Raw genomic sequence first — 22957 nt, 5'->3', positions numbered from 1 at the left:
GGCGATGGAGCGTGCCTACTTAATGCACTTTCCTACATTTTAAATGGAAATGAAGGTTTGTCTGCTAAAATACGCCAGGCCATAGTTAGGAGTGTTGTGGGACGGTGGAATCATTTCGCTAATTATACGGTTAATTCTGAAGGAAACATTTATGACAATCCTTTAGATTATGAACGTGAAATGATGCTCCCTCACACTTATGGTGGTACTTCTGAGTTAATGGCTGCAGGGGAATTGTACCCAATTTTTATTGAAATCTACTACAATGGAAATTTTCTTACCCACTTTGGAACAGAAGGGAGTCCTATTAAAAGACTGCGTTTTAGTGGCGATCCTTCCAATGGACATTTTGATGTGTTAGTTCCACTAGAAGACAGGCAAAACACGAATTCTCCTTCTCCAAGCGAATTTTATCTTCCACCCACCCCCAAAAAAACAAAAAAAAGGCGAGTCCGATTTTCTGACCGAACAGCTAAAAAAATATCAAAGACTGCATCACAAAAGTATCGTGAAAAGGATAAAAATAAAAGACTCGCAAATGAATAAGAAAACGTAAAAGCTGTAGGTGCAAATGCAAATGAATCAGAAAATGTAGAAGCTGCCGCGTCTTGGGAAATAAAAGAAAATTCAGCATTTCATTATAATGCTGCGATAGACTATGACACTGATAAGTATGTTCAATTAGGGGCGATGGACAAGAAGTGCGGATTTCGTGGAGCTTTAAAATGGAAAAATGAGCCTAAAGGAGACTTCGAGGTCGAGAGAGAGAACTCTGACAAGAGAGTTTGGAGAGTCATGGCGGAGAGTGAGAGAGTGGAGACTTCGCGGGCAGAGCCAAAGTTCCGTGTGTGCAAAAGGAAATAACGGAACTGCACCGGACTTTGGACTCTGCCGTGAACTTTGGACCAGGAGGACAAGTGCCACATCTCAGCAACCGAGCGGCACACAGGCGTGCCACATGCAACATAAGAATCCGCGGGACGGCAGCAACGAGCAGAACTACAATTTAAGGCCGTGCGTGAAGGACAAGTGGGTCAAACAGGGACCACGGACTTTGGACCCGGAGTGGAGAGATGCCGCGGGCAGAGCGCACGAGGGACATAACGGTACCCGGAGGCCCTATATAAAGCCGCCGGGCGCTGGCAACTGGATCAGTCGATCACAAGGAATCAATCCGTCAAGATCAGTCAAGATAGCAAAGTGAATAAGTCAGTCAATCAGTGCCAAGTAATCTACAAGTGAAAACACAAGTCAAGTCGTCGGAATTTACTACAATGGAAATTTTCTTACCCACTTTGGAACAGAAGGGAGTCCTATTAAAAGACTGCGTTTTAGTGGCGATCCTTCCAATGGACATTTTGATGTGTTAGTTCCACTAGAAGACAGGCAAAACACGAATTCTCCTTCTCCAAGCGAATTTTATCTTCCACCCACCCCCAAAAAAACAAAAAAAAGGCGAGTCCGATTTTCTGACCGAACAGCTAAAAAAATATCAAAGACTGCATCACAAAAGTATCGTGAAAAGGATAAAAATAAAAGACTCGCAAATGAATAAGAAAACGTAAAAGCTGTAGGTGCAAATGCAAATGAATCAGAAAATGTAGAAGCTGCCGCGTCTTGGGAAATAAAAGAAAATTCAGCATTTCATTATAATGCTGCGATAGACTATGACACTGATAAGTATGTTCAATTAGGGGCGATGGACAAGAAGTGCGGATTTTGTGGAGCTTTAAAATGGAAAAATGAGCCTAAAGGTATATGTTGTAAAGACGGAAAAGTTAAACTTCCTTCTTACAAAAATTTACCAGAGCCCCTATATAGCTTGATAATGGGTAGTCATCCTGACCATAATCACTTCATGGCGTTTATAAGAAAGTACAACAATTGCTTTCAAATGACGTCATTTGGTAGTACGAAAATTGTCAAAAATAGGTTCATGCCTACATTTAAAGTTCAAGGTCAAGTGTATCACTTGGTTGGTAGCCTCTTGCCGGCTCCTCAAAAGGAAGCTGAGTTTTTGCAAATTTATTTTGTTGGCGAGGATGAAACAGAAGTTAATTTAAGGAGAAAACATTATTCTGACGTTAAACATGACTTGGTATAGGCTCTCCAAATAATGCTGCACAATTGTAATCCATATATTAAAGGGTTCAAAACTGCACTACAAAAAGTTCCAAAAAATTGTCAGGATTTTAAAATGGTTATTCACGCTGAAAAAAAACCAGCTGATGCTTATAAAGGCCGCTATAATGCTCCTGCAGCCAAAGAAGTTGCTTTGGTATTAATTGGCGAACAATTTCAAAAGAGAGACATTGTTATTGAAAGTTATGAAAACAAACTTCAGCGCATAAGTGAAATCCATCGCTCATATGATAGTTTACAATATCCTTTACTATTTTGTCATGGAGAGGATGGATATTCTATTAACATACTGTGAGGAGTTGAATAACTCATCACAAATAGCAGCAGCTAAAATAACGGATGGCCGGCCGCTTACCAGTTACGGCGAGTTACCGTAGTAGCGGCGCGGCGGAGAGAGAGAGTTTGGAGACCGAGAAGTGTAGAGTGAGAGTTTGGAGACTTCGAGGTCGAGAGAGAGAACTCTGACAAGAGAGTTTGGAGAGTCATGGCGGAGAGTGAGAGAGTGGAGACTTCGCGGGCAGAGCCAAAGTTCCGTGTGTGCAAAAGGAAATAACGGAACTGCACCGGACTTTGGACTCTGCCGTGAACTTTGGACCAGGAGGACAAGTGCCACATCTCAGCAACCGAGCGGCACACAGGCGTGCCACATGCAACATAAGAATCCGCGGGACGGCAGCAACGAGCAGAACTACAATTTAAGGCCGTGCGTGAAGGACAAGTGGGTCAAACAGGGACCACGGACTTTGGACCCGGAGTGGAGAGATGCCGCGGGCAGAGCGCACGAGGGACATAACGGTACCCGGAGGCCCTATATAAAGCCGCCGGGCGCTGGCAACTGGATCAGTCGATCACAAGGAATCAATCCGTCAAGATCAGTCAAGATAGCAAAGTGAATAAGTCAGTCAATCAGTGCCAAGTAATCTACAAGTGAAAACACAAGTCAAGTCGTCGGAAGCAGCGCCGTGGGAGCCTACAAGGAGCAAGATCGCTACGTCGAGACGTTCGGGATTGGATCATCAGGAATCTCCGAATTGAGACACAGGTAGCTGAGGTCCAGAGGGCATCACACGGCTAAGTCAAGGCGAACTGTTCCTACTCCTGTACGACTAAAGCCTCGCATTGCGCCTGGCGTGTCCCTCAGAGTCGAGCAGTGAAGTCCTGCGACAAGAGATCGTGAACTCGGGGCGAGAGCCGTAGGCAGGTTATCATTTCAAGGCGCTGTCCTAGAGTGAACAGGCCAATTGTCATCTCAAGGCGCTGTCCTAGAGAGAACAGGCCGTTGGTCATTTCAAGGCGCTGTCCTAGAGAGACCCAACGGTTCTACGAGCCCGGGACCGGCGTGTGTCCCAGACCCCGAGTGTTACGAGCCAGAAAGAGCGAGCGTAGGCCGGTTATTATTTCAAGGCGCTGTCCTAGAGAGAATAGGCCAGTCGTGATCTCAAGGCGCTGTCCTAGAGAGAACGGACCGTTTGTCAGTTCAAGGCGCTGACCTAGAAAGACCCACGGTTTTACGAGCCCGGGACTGGCGTGTACGTAACCCCAAGTACCAGAAGCCATGCTACGTCCAACATCACAACCAGCGCATCCCGGAGCAGAGCATCGGACATCAAGCCACACGGAAACGTCACGAACGAGCTAACGGGTGAGGCCAGGGTGGAACGTTCGTTTACACCAGGCGTAAAGCAAGGTGAAGCACTAGGCAGCTTCCAGGTGTCCACCTAGACTGTCAGCGCGATCCGAGCAGTAGCCTAGTGGGACCATCCGGGACAGAGCCAGGGACAGGCGGTTGTGTGTCTATAGGCGTTGTCCTGTAGAGCGCAGCTCCTGTTCACCCTAGTCTGAGAACGGTGACGCTTCCCTAAGCCCGCACGGCTGATCTCCTTGCGAGTCCGAGGCGCTACGAGTGGTCTTCGAGTCAACGCATCGGAGACGAACATCGCCGAGCAGCTACAAGGAGCTACAGGACCGGAGCACGGAATCAGCGAGGCAGGCGATCACCGAGGCGACGCACCAACTTGCAGAGACGAGCATCACTAGGAGGCACCGAGGACCCCGAGTGGCGACACCAAGGCCAACCGAGCCATCAAGACCGCTGTAATCATACCCGCAATAAACCCAATTCGAACCCGTGAATTCTGTGCTTTCTCACTGATCTACTGGGCGGTCACGTTTATATAAATTTGGTGGGACGAACACATAACTTTTCTGAGCTAGCCGCACGAATCTCGTAGCGAGCAGACATACAAAATCAGTTCGTTACAATACCTCGAATTGATCCAGTGTCAAAAAAAGACTTTAAAAAGACCGTGTCAGCATTAGACTTCTATAGTTATAGGTTAATGGTTCGATCATCTGAAGACAATCATTTATTGCGTTCGAGATCTTTGCTTAGTCAATTTGTGACAGATATGTTCGCAAAAATCGATAGTAAAAGACTAAATTATATTCCAAACAATGAAGCGAAATGCATCTTAAAGATGCAATAGGCGGCCAAGATGCAGATGCACGCCAACTTGGTCAAATGGTTATTTTACCTTCAACATTTACTGGTTCCGCACGATATATGCATGAAAAGACGCAGGATGCTATGACGCATGTTCGACACTATGGTCGCCCTGATCTCTTTATAACATTTACATGCAATCCTAAATGGGATGATATAACCAAAGCGTTATATCCGGGTCAAAAACCCCATGATCGCCATGACATTATTGCTCGAATTTTTCATTTAAAGGTAAAAATATTAATGTTTTTATTGGATAAAGGCAATTTATTTGGTGAGGTCCAGTGCTTCATGTATTCAATAGAATGACAAAAGCGTGGCCTGCCACATGTACACATACTTCTTTGGCTAAAATCTCATATTATGCCTGAGCAAATTGATTCTATCATAAGTGCTGAAATTCCCGAGCCTGATAAGGATCCTCTACTTCATGATATCGTCAAGGCAAATATGATTCATGGACCCTGCGGGGCATTAAATTCGAAATCGCCTTGCATGAATGCAGGTAAATGCACAAAAAGATTTCCAAGGCAGTTTTTGAAAGATACTTTGACTGGGAAAGACGGTTACCCACAATATAGGCAAAGGGCTCCAATAGATAGTGGTTTTACTATTGTTATCAATGGTAACATTATAGATAACCGTTGGGTTGTGCCGTATAATCCAACTCCTTCGCGTGCTCTTAGAGCCCATTTAAATGTAGAATACTGCAGCTCAGTAAAGTCTATTAAGTATGTCTGTAAGTACATTAATAAAGGGAGTGATCAAGCGACAATTGCAATAGAAAACGTAAGAGACGAAATAAAATTATATGAAAGTGGTCGATATATAAGCAGCTCAGAAGCGGTATGGAGAATTTTAGCGTTTCCCATACATGAGAGATATCCAGCAATCACTCAATTAGCTGTGCATTTGGAAAACGGTCAAAGGATATACTTGAATCCAGATAATCCAAATCAATTGGCTAATCAGATAATGAATCCGCCAACTACAACACTAATTGCCTTTTTTGAGCTTTGCAAAATCGACTCATTTGCGAGAACCCTTCTTTATGCCGAAGTGCCTTCTTTTTACACGTGGAATAACAATTCATTTCAAAGAAGAAAACGAGGGGTTGACGTTCCAAATTTCCTTGGGGTTAAAAAAGATCAATGTTTGGGTCGTGTGTACACTGTTCATCCCAAAAATAGTGAATGTTATTATCTTAGACTTTTACTCCATGAGGTAAGAGGTCCAACCTCATTCTTGGATTTAAAAACAGTAAATGGTGTTGAATACAATACTTACCAAATGGCTTGCAAAGCTTTGGGCTTACTGGAAGATGATAATCATTGGGACTTGACCTTGACCGAAGCTGCACAATGTCAAATGCCAACAAAATTGCGAGAACTATTTGCAATAATGTTAGTATCTTGCCAAATAAGCGATCCACTCCATCTTTGGGATAAGCACAAATCAAGCCTCTCAGAAGATATTGTGTACCAAATACAAATGCGAGCGTGCGCACACCAAGTGTTTAATTACAATTGAAGATATCGTACTATCTATAGGAGGAAATATTTTATCAGAGTACGGTTTACCTGAGCCAAAGAGAGTCGATGAACCATTAGCAAATAGGGACTATTTAAGAGAGATCAACTATGAAAATAATGAATTAGGTATTATTAATGACGAAAATTCACTTAATGCCGAGCAAAACGTAGCATATAAGCACATATTAGAAAGTGTTGAGGCCAAACGAGGTGGAATATATTTTTTGGATGCTCCTGGTGGCACTGGAAAAACGTTCCTTTTGAATTTGATTTTGGCAAAAGTTCGTTTAAATAAAAATATTGCCTTGGCTTTCGCTTCTTCTGGAATAGCTGCCACTTTGCTAACCGGAGGTCGAACAGCGCATTCTGCATTGAAACTTCCATTGAATTTAATAAATGTGGAAATGCCGTATTGCTCAATTTCAAAGCAGTCCAATATGGCCATGGTTTTGAAAGACTGTAAGCTTATTGTTTGGGATGAATGCACTATGGCGCATAAGGGCGGCTACGAAGCTCTCGATAGGACTTTGAAGGATATACGAGACAATAACTTTGTAATGGGTGGCGTTACAGTTCTTTTAGCAGGAGATTTTCGTCAAACCCTTCCAGTAGTGCCCCGCGGAACCAGAGCAGATGAAATAAAATCGTGCTTAAAATCTTTTTCTCTGTGGCCTGATATCACGAAACTAGCCTTAACCAAAAATATGCGTATGCACTTGAACGGCGATCAATCTGCTGGATTTTTTGCAAAAACATTACTCCAAATTGGAGACGGCATATATCCAACAATTGAGGGAAAGATAAAGATACCAACATGCTTGGGAACTTTAGTAACTTCAGTCGAAGACCTTACTTCAAAAATATTTCCTGATATTTTAAACATTGCAGAAAAGTCGCTAGATTGGTTGTCTGAACGCGCAATTTTAACTTCAAGGAATGATAGAGCTTCTTCAATAAATGACTCACTATTAAAGTCATTTGACGGTCAAGAGGTAACATACAAATCTATTGACTCAGTCACGGTATTAGAAGCTGCTGTTCACTTTCCTGTCGAGTTCCTGAACAAACAGAACCCTCCAGGTTTTCCTTTGCATAATCTTTCTCTTAAAATTGGGGCCCCCATAATGTTGCTACGTAATTTAAGTCCTCCAAAACTTTGCAACGGAACGAGATTGCAAGTTAAAGCTCTCCATAAAATTGTCATAGAAGCAGTAGTTTTTACTGGATGCGCTAAGGGTTAAAAGGTGTTTATACCTAGAATTTCCCTTATAACATCTAACCTACCCTTTGAATTCAAAAGACTGCAATTTCCCGTGAAAGTCTGTTTTGCAATAACTATCAATAAATCCCAGGGACAGACTTTAAAGTTAGCCGGATTAGAACTAAGAGAGGATTGCTTTTCTCATGGTCAGTTTTATGTTGCCTGTTCCCGAGTTAGTTCGGCAAGTAATTTAATAATTTTGGCACCTGATGGAAAATCAAAAAATGTTGTTTATCAAGAGGTTTTAAATTAAAGGTTACAATTAAAAATCTTCTTCACGTAGAATATGCCTGGGGTACCCCTGGGGACACCACTTTAAAAAAAATGCGCCAAATCCTCTACCTCCAGGGTGGTGTGGAAATGAGGTTCACTTAAATTTAATCAATGTAACCAACATTTCTTTTATTGCACTAATATGCATTAAAAAAACTAGCAATGCTCTGCTAATTGACGCGGACAACGTCGCGGCGGGTATTGCTAGTACATATATAAAAATTACTTTCTAACATAAAGACATTTATTAAAAAAAGATATAATATTTTAATCAGCATGGTTTTAAACCCGTCAGCTGATCACCGTGCATATACAGATGACTTCCCATTCTAATACACCTGGCTTCCCGGGTCTTCCCCAGATACCAGATCGTTCGAATGAAAAGCGCCCATACATGCAAAGGTGCCTCCTATATCGATTCATCAAAGAGTTGATTTCTATATCTTTGCGCCTCGCTTAGGAAGCCTATTAGATTCGGCCAATTTTCTCCATTTAGTATGTTTTGGAATTCCACGTAGCCTAACTCGTCTTTTTCCCAGTATAATCGGCGTATCTCCCGTAAAATAGGGCATGTTGCTATGAAGTGGAAGGAGTCTTCCCGTTCTCTTCGGTTACAGAGTGTGCATTCCTCCGATTGGGCTCGTCTATGTGGCGCGTAGTTTAGTCGTAGTATCTCCACTCTAGCTTTGAAGATCGTGGAAATAGCATAGATTTTAAAGTGGTCGCTAAAATAGTTTCTCGAGCGTTTCAAGCGTTCTGTAGTGTTCTCGGCTCTCACTTTGCCTTGCTTGTTCTTCTGCTCGTTGCCTCACTTGGATGTTTATCGCCTCGAGTATGTTCTGGTGACTGTCCTTCCAAGTGGTCTGATCGTCCCAGTCGAATTGCACGTTAACACTGCTTGCTAGATGACACCACTCTTGAAAGCAATGCGATTTGCTTTGTAGCATGTGTGATGCCACAATTTTTGGAAGCCTCCTGTCGTTAAAGGACATCACTTTTCTGATGTAGCTGAAATGACTATTCAGTGTACTGCTAGTCCTGTTGCGTAATTTGGTGTGTTCGATGGCAACCTAAAGAGTCTTTTTAAGAAAAAAGTTAACAATTTTTCTACTTCTTCGGAATACGTGTGTCCTCAGACTTCGGCAGAATTACACATTATGGCTTTTGATGTGGCTTCGAATAATTTGTATTCATTGCTACTCTTGACTTCTTGCTTTGCCAGGAAACAACTCCAAGTACTGTTCAGTGCAACTTTGGCATCCTTTAGCTTTTGTTGCAGATGTTTTTTGAAGCTCATGTTTGATGATAAGACCGTTCCCAGATATTTGTACTCCTTTACCACTTCAATTTCGGTACCATTCAACGTCCATCTTTCATCTCTGGCCAGGCGTCCCCTGGGATCTTTGATGCACATAACTTTTGACTTGTCCAGGTTAATTTGGAGATTCCAGTTGGTACAGTAGGCGTGGGTGTAATTGATCATATTTTGCAGCGTTTCGGGACTGCCTGCCAGCATCACCATGTCGTGTGCGTACATGAGCACTTTAATCTGATGGTCTGCAAATAAGACTCCTTCCGGTAGGCCTTCTGTGATGTCATCAACGAATAAGAAGAAAAGTAAGGGACTAAGCAGACATCCTTCCTTGTTTATCTCAAACCATTCAGAGAGGGTTTTTCCATCCCATACGGCTGTGCGGTTCTCTGAATAAAGATTTTGAATTACTTCGAGCATTTTGGTTGAGATCCCTCGGTTACTCAGCTTTAGGATTAATGCCCTCCTGTCGATCGTGTCGAAAGCTGCTTTAAAATCAATAAAAAACAGGTACATTTTTTTATTTTTTTTTATAGAACTCCGCTGCAGTAGATGTTAATGTAAAAATGCTATCTACTATCGAGTAGCCTTTCCTGAAACCGGCTTGGTACTCGCTTAGAATTTGGTTTCGCTCTACGTACTTGGATATTCTCTCTAATAGTATAGACGTAAAGATTTTTTGGACACTGTCGAGAAAGGATATTCCTCTGTAGTTGGCAGCAGCTTTTGGGTCACCTTTCTTAAAGATCGGGAAAATTATGTTGCGCTTGAAACTCTCTGGTGCCGTACGGTCTTCAAAAATGCGATTATACACCAGCGTTAATAGGGAAATTAGCTCCGTTGAGGCGTTTTTGTAGAACTCGGCCGGAACTCGATCAAAACCGGGGGCCTTCTTTACTTTGCTCCTTCGGACTGCATCTTGGACTTCGCTGAGTCGTATCGGTTCGTCGAGCTCATTTATTTCCACGTATGGCAGTGCGTAGTTAATCTGCGTTCTGCTTGACAGCTGAAGTAGTCCTTTAAAGTGTACTCCAAGCGACAATGCGGTTACCTTGATTCCTCCCTGTCTGGTATTCAATCCATTTAATTTTTTTGCCATTTCCCAAAAACCTTTACTGTCTCTTATTTCACCAATTTCCATCTCCAGACGCTGGTAGTACTCCGCTTCTTTTGCTTTGCATAGTGACTTATACGCTGTATTGGCTGTTTGGTAGGCATGTTTGGTTTCATCGTTGGTGTTCTTCCTAATATTCTGGAGCTGTTTAAAAGCGTGCTTTCGTGTGCGCTGACATTGACTATCAAACCATGGCTGCCTAAAGTTTTGACGCCGCTCACTTTGCATGGCTTGTGCAGATTCTTGGATGACCCGTGTGACTTCGTTTATTGTGCATTCGTTGTTTTCGCTTCTTCGCCTCAGACATCTATCCAGCCTGTTTCTGTACCTTTCCGCCTTTGATTCCACCCATCTTAGCTTGGGCAGCTGATGGTCCCCGTTCAATTGGGGCTGAGTTTGTTTCTGAGTTTGTCGCAACTTCTACTTCTACACATAGCGGCATATGATCTAAGAAAGTTTCTTCTAAAACCGAAAAGCGTTTAATAAGATTGTGCCAGGCTCCTCTTATAGCACAATAGTCTATAAAGGAGCAGGCTTGACCTCTTACGAAAGTAAAGTTGCCATCCGTATCTCCACTCATTCTGCCGTTTAGAATTGCCATATTTGTGGTTTCGCATAGTTCTATTAGCTAAGACCATTTCCATCCGCTGTTTTGTCCCAGGCTCTTCGAGTCTCGTTGATTAAGCTCGCCGTTAAGAATCCACTCTCCGTTTCGATCTGATGCTCTCCTATCCTCGCATTCAAGTCGCCCACTATCATGACGTTGTTTCCATTGTAGTCCAGTAGCCAATTGTAGAGGTCATCAAAATCTTGCTTCCAGTTGTTGCAGTTCAGGTATACGGGCAGTATGGAAAGTTTGTTTTGGGCGCAGGACAAGGATATTGTGGTTACGCCTTGTTGTGTTGTAAAGCTGCAGTTTACTCCAGGGTCCATCTGTTTGCTTATCCCAAAAACCTGTCCTCCACTCGCCCGCCCTCTAGCAAATCTTCTGGTTGCGGGAATCCAATGTAGCCTGTGGTTTGGGAAATACGTTTCATACTGGTGAAAACTGTTTTCTGCGAAGGTTTCCAATAATATGAATATTTCAAAAGAGATTATAAAAGAGAAGAATTTACTAAAAAGACGTTTATTTGCTAGTCCAGCTATATTGTATGCTACTATATTTAAACTAATTTTATTTATCGGGTTAGGGCTTTGGCTGCTGTACTGTTTTTTGTTTTTTTCTAGTTTTTTGGCAGTCTTGCTTTAGAGAGAAGGTATGTGTAGCTTATGTCGTCTGAGCTTATCTTATTTCCATACATCGCATTTAAAGTTTTAGTGTTAGTGTTTTTTCAGGGTTATAGTGCATCCACTTGCCTTGAATGTTAATTTCATCTCCCCTGACCATTACTTTGATGCTGTTGTCAACCGCTGCAAGATGGCGTTTTAGCTGGAGTAGCACTAGTTTTTGTTTCTGCTTTTCAATGCTGAGATCTTTTTCGACGAATATTTTGGTTCCTGCTAGTTTTTTCCCGTTACGTAAGGATTCGTTGACCTTGGATGCGGAGTCCAGCTCAGCTATTACGCCAACATTGTTTGACCTCTCGTAAATTATTCGCGTGCTTTGTGGGTGCAACCTGTGGGATATCCAGTTTGTCTCGCAGTAACTGCTGAACTCCAGTTTTTGTGGCTTTCTCTTTGTTAAGTCCCTTTATTATTATATTTTTGCTGCGACTTAGTTCAACCAGCCTTTTAAGCCCCTTTTTGTCCGTGATTCTGTCGCGTTTCAGTTGCTCGATCTCGGCTTTTAATTCGTGGTTTTCTGCCTGCCAAGCTTCTATTTTCTCCGAAACCCCTCCCAGCTTTTCCATCAGTTCTCCAACATCGCTTTTCGTTGCCACGTTTTTAAGAACATCCATCAAGTCGCTCATCGTTGGTTCTGGTGAACACTCGGTTCTTCCTCTTTTAGCTATCTGAGGGGTGATCGCAGCCTCCTCTTTAGATTTTGGTGGAGTTCGCATCATTCCTCCTTTTCCAGGCATTTGAAAAAGTTATTTATCGCGCCATAATTTATAGCTACGAGTAAATTTAAAAGCTGAATGCTATGACACTCGTCGTTCTAACTATCGATAGTCAACCTGTAAGCTCGATCAGCTGATCCAGTACTTGTCTAGTTTTTCGCGCTTTCTTTCCCACGTTGTTTTCGCTCGGATAATTTTTCTTGGTTTTCCTCCACCCTAGGCGCAAAAAAAAAATAGTGGGAAGCAAAGTGGCCAAAATGATGCTTACAAGCCGACGTGTTTTTCTGGAGATCTCGGGCGGCTGTGTTGATACCGTGGTGCCTGTTTGGTGCGTCTTCGCCTGGGCCGCGGATTGTGCTACAGTTTCGGGTTTGTTTAGCCTTGCAACGCTGGTAAGAAGATAAATTTCCGGAGCCCGACTCATACACGTCCGCACTCTTCATCTTCTATCATAGTTGCGACTAGTCATATTTTAGTTTTTATCTGAAGGAAGTACAAGAAAGTACACAAAATGCTGCATACCTTTTGTTTAATAGTTTCCGGATCTAAATTATATAGATTTCGAAAATACCATGATCGATTACACAGTGCAACATGAAAAATGTAACCGCAATTCTGATTTCATGGGCGGAAAGAACTCATCGAAATAAGCTAAACCCCATTTGGGTTTCTCTGGCTTAGCTCGCGTTTACCTTTTATAGCGAGTTAAAGTTTTACATACAAAATTTATTTGTAACGGCCATATCTTGTGAACCGATTAAAATTTCACTATCAAGTCTTCAGTGATTATGTAGCTATGAACCCAAGGAACGAAATTGACAAATGACTCTTGCGCACTTAGTAACTAGTGCACCTAGCGCGTTAAAAAACAAATTTGCCTAATTTTTCTCCTCCGAGCCGTTCGATAATTATAGAATCTAATTTTGAAACTTCTAACCGGAATTCAAAATGCAACAGCATTAATGAACGCTTTACAAACTTTAACACCGTTGATGGACCATCGGGCAATCATCTACAGGAAAAGTGGACCTGGAGCTCAGATTGTTCAAACAGTGAAGACAAACCATGTCTAATTAATAAAAATATTTCTCCGGTGAGTAATGCAAATAATAGTATATCCAATGAAAAATAAATAAATTTAGCCATCTATGGTATGGTTTTTTGCAACTTGTGGGCGTTAGATGGGTCGTGGCACCTTGATGAAACTTATATAAGTGTGAACGGTCCTTTACTTGATACTCGACAACTGCCTATTTGTATATGTATTACACTGTGCAACATTTTTATGGTTTTGAAATGTAACTGCATTTTGGATTTCAAAACCTGAAAGTACTCATCAATACGATTAAACCCCATATGGCGTTCTTCTGGCTTAGCTCGCGGTTGAATAATATAGCGATTTAAAAATTTAAATTAAAAATTGGCTATAAATTAAAAGTTGAAGAAAATTTTATTTGCATGTATTCAGGACTATTTGAGGTACTGACCTAAGGGTTAAAACCAAGAGAGAACGTTATAGTCGGGTTGGAGTCTCGTCTATCTAATACCCGTCACTCAGCTAAAGGGAGTGCGAGGGAGATGGATATATACATTTTTTTGATTGCGTATAACTTTTTAATGAATGGTCCGATTTGAAAAATGTCTTCTACATTTCGATAGATATAAATATAAACAACAAAATCTTTCGGAAATCTTCAAAGTTGTGGGCGCCAGATACATTTTAAAATCGTTAGTGGGCGATTGTGGGCGTTAGAGGGGGCGTGGCGCTCGGCTGAAATAAACTTGCGCTGCGTAGGAAGCCCAAGAATATTTGTGGAAAATCTCAACCTTCTAGCTTTTGTAGTTTCTGAGATCTCAGCGTTCATACGGACAGACAGACAGGACAGACGGACATGGCTATATCGACTCGGCTAGTGGCCCTGATCAAGAATATATATATTCTTTATAGGGTCGGAAACGCTTGCTTCTCCCTGTAACATACTTTTACTCTACGAGTAACGGGTATAAAAATAAATATTGCATGGATCCTTGGTCACTGCGGCATATATGGCAACGAAACTGCTTACAAAGCCGCAAAAAACGAAATCAATTCCACAATAACTTTATATAACCGTCATTCAAAAACACATAAAAAATCACTTTAAACACCAATAAACAGTGTTGGGAAAGGTACTGTGTTTTTTTACCTAGGTAAGGTAAAAGGTATTGGGCAAAAATAAATACCTAGTTAAGGTAAAGGTACTTCAATTTCCCAGTACCTAGGTAAAGGTATAAGGTAAATATATTGTTTTTTTTTATTTTTTATAATTTTTTTGTTTTGTTCAATGTAATCATTTAAACTTAAAATAAGACTAGTTTTCAGTTTTTATTCGTCTTAATCAAACAATATCTTTTCATTTCATTTAAATTTAAATGTTTTAATTTTGTGCACATATTTTTAAAACACGCGGCATGAATAATTGTATGCACGTATCACTTCATTAATGTATTTATGAAACCCTCATGTACATATTTGGCGCGCAAAAATTCCGTATGTAGAAACATTGACTATTAGGGTGGGTCGATTTGGAGGTCAACAAATCGTAGGGGGGAACGTATTCTATAGACTATTCTAAGCAACATTGCCAAAGAAACTATGCCTTGGAAACCACGTTTAATCCTCCGCATTTGCAAGAGAACAATACTGGTTTTTTAATGAAAAATATCTCAGTAGCCTTGACTTTCGAACATTTATATGGACGCGAAAAAAGATATAAATCGTTTGGGCGGAACATAATCAATGGACCATTCTAAGACATAATGACCAAGAAACTATATGCCTAAAACCACGTTTGACCCTCCGCATTTGCAAAAGAAAAATACTGGTATTTCACTTTATTTTTGAGAAAAATATCATAGTAGCCGTTACTAATATACAAAATAACAGTATTAAAAAAAAGATTTAAAGAGAACAAAACATTTTTAACAAAGGGGAGAATTTAAAATTGACAAATATTTCACGGCTACTATGATATTTTACTCAAAAGTAAAACGAAATACCAGTATTTTTCTCTTGCAAATGCGGAGGGCCAAACGTGGTTTATGGCATATAGTTTCTTGGGCAATATAGCTTAGAAATGCCCAGAGATTGTTTCCCGCCCAAACGATTCTTTACGTTTTTCAGGTCTATTCTAGTGTAGAAATTTTAGGGCTACTGTGATATTTTTCATCAAATACTGGGTTTTTTTCTTTTGCAAATGCGGAGGGTCAAACGTGGTTTTCAAGATATAGTTTCTTTTGCAATATTGCTTAGAATTCTTCCTAGATTGCGTCCCCCTCCTACGATTTATCACTTTTTTTTGCCCATACAAATCGACCCAGTCTATTGACTATGTATATGTATATAAACAATAGAACGGCTGAATTCCAATGACTTTTAATGCTGCGTTCCGACTATTACAATTTCGAAACGAAACGATACAATGAAACGATACTACAGTGTCGTAGTCAGATTTGGCTATTTTAAATCAGAGCAATGTTTATACCCGTTACTCGTAGAGTAAAAGGGTATATTAGATTCGTGCAAAAGTATGTAACAGGTAGAAGGAAGCGTTTCCGACCCTATAAACTATATATATTCTTGATCGGGATCACTAGCCGAGTCGATCTAGCCATGTCCGTCTGTCCGTCTGTCTGTCCGTCTGGCTGTCTGTCTGTCTGTCTGTATGAACGCTGAGATCTCGGAAACTATACAAGCTAGAAGATTGACATTTTGCATGCAGATTCTAGGAGTTCCTACGCAGCGCAAGTTTGTTTCAAAAGGGTGCCACGCCCCCTCTAACGCCCACAATCGCTAATATACGATTTTAAAAATTTCAATATTTTGGAAAAGTAAAAATGCAGTTTTATTGTGTTTATCAATACCTATCGAAATGTAGAAGAAATTTTTTAAATCGGACCATTCGTTAAAAAGTTACGGCGGATCAAAGTTTTTCTCCATCTCTTTCGCACACCCTTTAGCTGAGTAACGGGTATCTGATAGTCGGGGCACCCGACTATAGCGTTCTCTCTTGTTAATACCTATGTAAGTACCTTCATAATTCCAAAGGTATATAAAAATCTGTAGCTAGGTAAGGTAAAAGGTACTCAATTATTTTTATACCTAGGTAAGGTAAAAGGTACCACTAAATTGTACCTAGGTACATACCTAGGTAAAAGTATCTAGGTATGTCCCAACACTGCCAATAAACAGCCCTTTTTAATAAAACAAACAATTATTATAAAACAAATAACTTTAACAAAAACAATATAAGATAAGGTTTAGGATAATGAGGCAATGCGGTTGCCGACCTTATCCTCCGCCTGCACAGCCCGTGCAGGGGGTTGACACCGTGGCACGTCGCTGCTCACGGAGATGTTGCTCCTTAGATGGGTGTTGCGGCAAGTTGGTGCCCACAACAACCAGTCACCTTGCGATCGCCTCGATTGCTATAGAGTGCGGATCGAGACCAGGTGGTGGACACGATCGGGGACAATTACGTTGCTGACCTTCGTCGTGTAATTCGAACAAGCCGATTGCAGGGTCGTAGCTTCGGCTCTGATACTCGCAGTGACAAAAAACAAATATCGTTCAACTTAGAAGAAGTGCCTTTATTGTTTGGCGGTCAGCGAAGAACTGATTTACAAAGTGAGAGAACTTAAACTTAACCCTAGCTCGCACTGATCACGACCGATGTAAGTCTTCGTGTCCCGTTCATCGTCGTGCACTCCCCAACTTCTCTTGCAGATCACCATTATTTGTTATCTTATATACGACTATGGTCGTCTTCAAACCGACATACCCATACCTCGACACACATTCTCAAAAATTATACGTCTCCGATTATTTACCCAGCCACCCTACCCTTTTGCCCACTATGCTCCAACCAATTCACATCACCTCTACGCATTCTATTAGAATGTCCCTCTCTATCAGTGCTGCCAGAATCTTCGAAGCAAAAATTGCTAGATTTGAAAAAAAAAGTTGCTAAAAATGGCTCAAATTTATACAAAAATGGCTAAATATTTAAAATGTTCGTTTTTAAAAAAAACACTTATTTATTCAAGAAAAATTAAACAAAATACTTAAATTCAAATGAAACATGAATTCTTATCATTGATATATATATATACTTTATATTAAACTAGCAATACCCAAAGCGACGTTGTCCGCTACTATAAGCAAAGCATTTATTGCTGATTTTTTCATATTTCCAAATTCAAATTAATATCCCAGTAAAATCCCGCCTAACCTTAGCTAAACAGTAAAGCGCATTAACATTCTATCCATATCCTTCTAGCCATAACATACGTTACCTTAACACCGCATTAACCCTAATATTACCTCACCTTAACCCCACGTATTTTATTCTCACCCTTTGCATACTTTTTTAGCACCCTAATGCTGTTTTCACTATTTCCTCGTCTTAACCCACCCTAACACCAGTTTTTCGTCTTCCTAGCTAACCTAACTTTAGTCTCACCTGAAAAAATGTTTCCTTACCATACTTACTAACTTTAACTTCACTTTTTCTTATTTATGCTTGTTTGTCACCATGACCCAAACGAACCTTACCTTTCTTACCTTTCTTACCTTCACCTTTACATCACCTTTAAACCTTCTTTACATTACTTTTACCCTAATCTATCTAATACCTCCTTAATCGCAACTTAACCCCGCACTAACCTCACCTTATTCCCACGGTAACTCCACCGTTCTGGTAGCCATATCACTTTTGTTAGCTTTGCGAACGCAGAGAAAAACTCTTACTACTTTTTTTACCGTTTTTTCGAACAGATCTAAAGCCCAAAACCTTAAAAACTTAAAAAAGAATATATTAAAAATGACACTTAAATACCTACCCCTCGCCTTTAACACAATTTAAAACCAATTTTTTAAAAAGTTTTGTAGGTACGTTTTAGCTGGTACAATTTCCAGTTGTGCGAATACGACCTTTTCTTAAATTAGAATGTTATTTGTGCACGCATATATTTCATTTTATGTTTTTAAAGTTCGTATATTTGTATGAATGTGTGTATACGAATATCTCAATAGTTTTTCTAATTTCTTTACAGTTTTAGAGTAGAGCCCAGAAACTAAAACCCTAAATATTTTACGGGATACATACACATTTTGATTTAGAATTGCATTCATTGGGTGTTTTATCCTAATTTAATCATCACATACTTACATATGTACATGCCAATTTGTCGATGTGTGTGGATGTCATTGCGTTTCTTACATTCAAATGTGAAAAACAATCAAAAATTGTTTAAAATAAAAGCAAAAACTTCTTATGCATTTTTCGGGTTAGCTTCACACTTTGACTAAGAATTGCATCTATTAAATTATTCGTTCTGGTGTCCAAAGAGTAAAATTTTGATCAGGTGTTTCCAAACCAGAAAAAAAAACATTTGCCGCCTCTCTTTTGTATCAAATGACTCTCTCTGCTCTCTCGCTCTGCTTCTGCTCACGTTGTTTTTGTGCAGAGCACGTAAAAAACGGTCAACCGAATTTTTCTAATCGGGCTGCTCAGTTGAAAGACCCAAAAATTGAGAATGTCTAGCTCAGGGTCTGAGCAACAACCCTTTTTTCGTTTCGGTCTCGGTCTCGGGTTTTCGGTTGACCGGAACACTCGGATCGGTCGCCAACTGAACAAAATCGTTCGTCGCTCATATATTGACAGTCAGTAGGTGAGCAAAACAACAAAGGGTCTCCTACAAAAGGTCATTATTTTCGTTGCTGGGATTGCTTGTGATATTTTACAAAATTTAGTTTTACAATTAACAGGGAATTTATATTATCCGCACTTAACGAGGAGCGTCTTTCGGTAAGTATGAAATTGAGTGCCGAGAACGACCTTTCCACCGATACTTGGGAAGCAGGTGTGGCTAGCACCACTTTGGCAACTTCTTGTAAATGCGGTGACTTGAATTTGAGGTCGCCGTAAAAGTCCATTATGTTGGCCGTTAATGGTAATCGGTCATGAACAAAATTGAAGTTCTCAATTTCCAAATAGTTGTTTGACAGTTTATCGGAAACTTCTTCTCCCCTCTCCTCTTTCACTGACTGAATTCCGTCCAGAAGGCTGGAAAAAAGGGATGACCCCTGAGAGTCATCAAGGCTGCTCGACGAAAAAGGAGCCAGGGAAGCTGCATCCGATTCACTGTTAGCATCAATATTAATAGATATGGGGAAATTATATAATATGTAGGGGAGAGTGGGGGAATTTCGTCAGCATTTTTTCAAAGCTATTTTTTGTCCATCTTGAGACACGTTATCATATTTCTATTTTTATTGTTGAATGCGGTTAGCACCAAGCTTTAAAATGTGACATTCCCGTATTTTTTTAATTACCTTGGTGATTTATAAAAAAATAATATGTAAAACCAATATACTGGGGCAATTTCGCCACACAGGGGGGTAAAATCACCACACCACCGGGGCAATTTCGTCACCTGAAAAATGTAGGGAGTTTAACGCCTGTAAATATGCTACACTGATCAAGCGTACCATTTTTGTTGACGTCCTATATTTGTTGCTGCTGCTGTTCGTTAGCCAGCTCGTCAAATATAAAAATATGTATTTAAAATAGGTAAGAATTCCCCAGACAGTACTTTTTTAGAAATAATTATTTTTCTTCCGAAATTAGGCGCGAAGTTAAAAATCACTGGCGCAGAAATGCACATTATTCCTTTTGAACTGTGGCATACAGAAAAAATTTCGTCGAGAACTAAATGTAGCTTTTGAACTGTTAAAACACATTTAATATTATAGCTTAATTATCTTGGCCTTCTGTGCAAAACAAATGCTTTGGTTGTGACTGGCCGTCTTGAAGGACTAAAAGAAAAAAATTATATATTTTTAGGACTTATGGATTCCGAGATATTGCAGGTGACGAAATTGCCCCTGTGACGAAATTCCCCCACTCTCCCCTAAATATAAATATAAAGTAATGACATATAACTACTTAGTATTTAACGAGGACGATATCACTAGCTAAAAACATAAATATACAAACACATATTTACTTCTACAACACGAGACTTCTACGTTTTCAATTCTTTTTTACATTCTACTTGTCCTACTGTCTACTGTCTTACTTGATTTAAATTAAAATAGCGCTTAGCTATTGTTTTTAAGTTTAGTTTTGCTGACTTTTTTTGGTGATCGGTTAAAAATAAATTAATTCTAGGATCTAATTAAATTGCTGAAAGCAACGCTTCGTTTTCGAGCAATTTCGGTTCTCGCAATTGGAGTTGAGCTAACAAAGCCTTAGCTATCACGTTTTGGCTGTTTTGGCACTTCAGCTTTAGCTCCATCCATGCTATAAAAAAATCGCTGTAAGCTAGTTGCTCCGGTTGCAGTTTAAGAGTTGTATCATACGCATTAAGATAGAGTTCAACCCACTCCCAGTCAGCGTCTATACAAATGGTACTTTCCGAAGCAATAAAGCTCTTCAAGTCCATTAGTTTTCCAACCTCGTCCTTCCTGTTCACGTCATACACACACAGTTGTAATGTGTGCGCAGCACATCGCACCAGTTGTACATTGTTAAATGACATGGTATCTAAAATATCCAAAATATCATTGCCCGTGTCGTCATCCCTTAAAAGCTCCTGTACCGCATCATCATTTAACAGCTCAACAGCCTTCACCATATTTCGGCCATTATCGGATGTAGTGCTAGTTAATGGCAGTTTATTTATTAATACAGTTATCATTAAATATTTGAAAAATTGGTATCAATATTAATTATATCCTTACCTGAAAATTTGCTCAACCTCAATGTCGTACTCCTTTAAAATCTCCAAAATTTTATTTTTTATATACATTCCTGTATGGGATTGATTGAGCTCGACCATTCCGAGAGTTTTAATGATGATTTCGTTCTTTTGGAATGTGGACTGCATTGTTTGAAGGCTTATATCTAAAATAGATTTGTCCAATCTAGTCGCTACGTCGAATTTGAGCGATACTAGCTTTCGCTTAACAAGACTCTTAATTTCATTCTTGATCGCGATTTCTCTAGCTCTTACATGGTCCATTATGTTCCTCGAAGTTATTGGGGTCATATGGAGAGCATTGTAGATAGGACTCATTATACCCCGAAAGCCGTTGCTGTCCAATAAAATCAATGGTCTACCATCAGTGGTGACCATTCCAACAAGCGATGATGTTATGCTCTCTTCGCTTGTTTCATACGAAATTTTGCGTTGGCTATGGTTGTCTTGATATTGTTATCCTTAAGTGCATCAAAGGCATCCTTATGCTTCGTTATTAAATGCCGCCTTAAGTTTGTTAAATGGTTTCCAGCCAGTTTGGCGCCACATATGTTGCACGTTGATTTGTTAACCGATTTTTCAAACTTAAAAAAAAAAATGCACTTCCTTGTTCATTTTAAGAAGTTACAATTCACAGCGTCCGTCTCAATTTAGTCAATAAGACTGCCTAAAAATTTTTACCGAGCTACCCACCGGGAAAAATCCTCTGGAAAATAACATATTTTCAAGAGGTTTCTCCATAGAAGCGGAAGGGACAAAACCTCATTCACCCCTTACATTTCTTCCATCTCTGGTTTCAAAATACACGGGGGTGACACAAAAAGTAAGGGGGAAATGAGGTTTCTATCTGGATCTCTGGCAGAAGAATGCAGGACAAAATCCACTGGTTTTTCGACTTCCCGCATTATAGATTTTCCACACGTAGCCAGTTATGGTTTTCCTCCACTTGCAATATCTGTTTTTCTACACCCTCCCAGTTTTGGTTTTTCCAGACCCTCGCAGTTTTGGTTTTGCACTGCTTTGCAGTATCTGATTTTCCACAATAAAAATCATGTTTTTTGTAATATTTGTTTGTGTATTTATTAATAATATTTACAATCGAAGCATTGGAACTACAAATTTGTAATGCCTGAAGCATTCCCGGGTTTTGCTTGGCCGAATGCAGTACTTAGATATCCATTTCTTGTCTGTCTTCTGAAAATATCAAACATAATTTAGATATGAATGTAAGACCAGGAATAATAATAAGAGTAATTACCATTATTAGGTCTCCGCACAAAATTAAAGGATCTCTCCAGAAATTATGCCTGGTTTGCCATGGCCGATCATTTACCCTCTGTTCAGTTGTTTTATGTCGGGTATCTATATCAAAAACTATGAGAAGAAAAAATAAAATATGACAAACGCAGGCGCAACACTTCTGGTCCCAAGAAGTCTCAGTCGGCCTGGCTGAAATAAATGAAATATTTTGATTAAGTTAAACAACTAAGTTAGTACTGAAGTACTATTTATACAACCATTTAATGAACACCTCACACCATTTACCACTGGTAAAGATTAAAAACATTTCAAGTGTCACTGAAATGCAGAATTTGTGTTGAAGATAGCATCCGGAGGCGTATATTTATAAATGGCGAAAATATCTGTGATACTAACCTTTGTAACGCTGAAATAAAGGTTATAAAAAGACAAAATTCATTTTATCACTCACCTTTTTATTGTTTTTTAGATTAAAATTAACTATTTTCACTTTTTTTTTTCACTTTTTCCAACAAATTTAAAAATGATGTGACCCTGCATTATATGCTTGATAATACCATACAAAATGCAGATAAATGTGGGGTAATTTTCTTTGTAAAGTTGGGTCACACTTTGGCGCCGAATAAATATTTAAACAATACTTTTCAGGGACCGTAATCATTAAAGGTTACGTATATTATAGGTATATTAGGCATTTTTCGTGTTATCAATACCTCCAACACGAATTTGTATATTTTAACAACACTTAAAAATGGCTT

At 39.9% G+C, this 22957-nt stretch overlaps 1 protein-coding gene and 1 long non-coding RNA gene across 3 annotated transcripts; both read right to left on the bottom strand.

Annotated features, from left to right (window-relative positions):
* Nucleotides 1-8843: 8843 nt before the first annotated feature.
* LOC123002512 (uncharacterized) lies at nucleotides 8844-10365 on the bottom strand. The gene is made up of 2 exons (XM_044392823.1): nucleotides 9759-10365; nucleotides 8844-9412 (listed from the first exon to the last, which is right to left on the bottom strand). The coding sequence occupies exons 1-2, from the start codon at nucleotides 10363-10365 to the stop codon at nucleotides 8844-8846; spliced, it is 1176 nt and encodes a 391-aa protein (XP_044248758.1).
* Nucleotides 10366-21742: 11377 nt separating this feature from the next.
* On the bottom strand, nucleotides 21743-22706 carry LOC138912676 (uncharacterized). Of its 2 annotated transcripts, XR_011418238.1 has the most exons (4): nucleotides 22651-22696; nucleotides 22457-22517; nucleotides 22198-22388; nucleotides 21743-22133 (listed from the first exon to the last, which is right to left on the bottom strand). It is a non-coding gene; the product is annotated as an uncharacterized lncRNA (long non-coding RNA). The 2 variants fall into 2 exon arrangements; XR_011418237.1 differs by having other exon boundaries at nucleotides 21744-22133; nucleotides 22457-22706.
* Between the last annotated feature and the right edge of the window lie 251 nt (nucleotides 22707-22957).

This window comes from Drosophila takahashii, chromosome 2R, assembly GCF_030179915.1.
Source record: "Drosophila takahashii strain IR98-3 E-12201 chromosome 2R, DtakHiC1v2, whole genome shotgun sequence".
Taxonomy (NCBI): domain Eukaryota; kingdom Metazoa; phylum Arthropoda; class Insecta; order Diptera; family Drosophilidae; genus Drosophila; species Drosophila takahashii.
The sequence above is the reverse complement of the archived record's forward strand: the minus strand, read 5'-3'. Positions and strand labels throughout refer to the sequence as shown.

Excerpts from the sequence above, each read along its gene's own strand:
- LOC123002512 (XM_044392823.1), bottom strand. The coding sequence starts at position 10,365 with ATGCAAAGTGAGCGGCGTCAAAACTTTAGGCAGCCATGGTTTGATAGT. Across the intron at positions 9,413-9,758 it reads TTTCCCGATCTTTAAGAAAG|AGAACCGCACAGCCGTATGG; the intron begins GTGACCCAAAAG and ends ATCTTTATTCAG.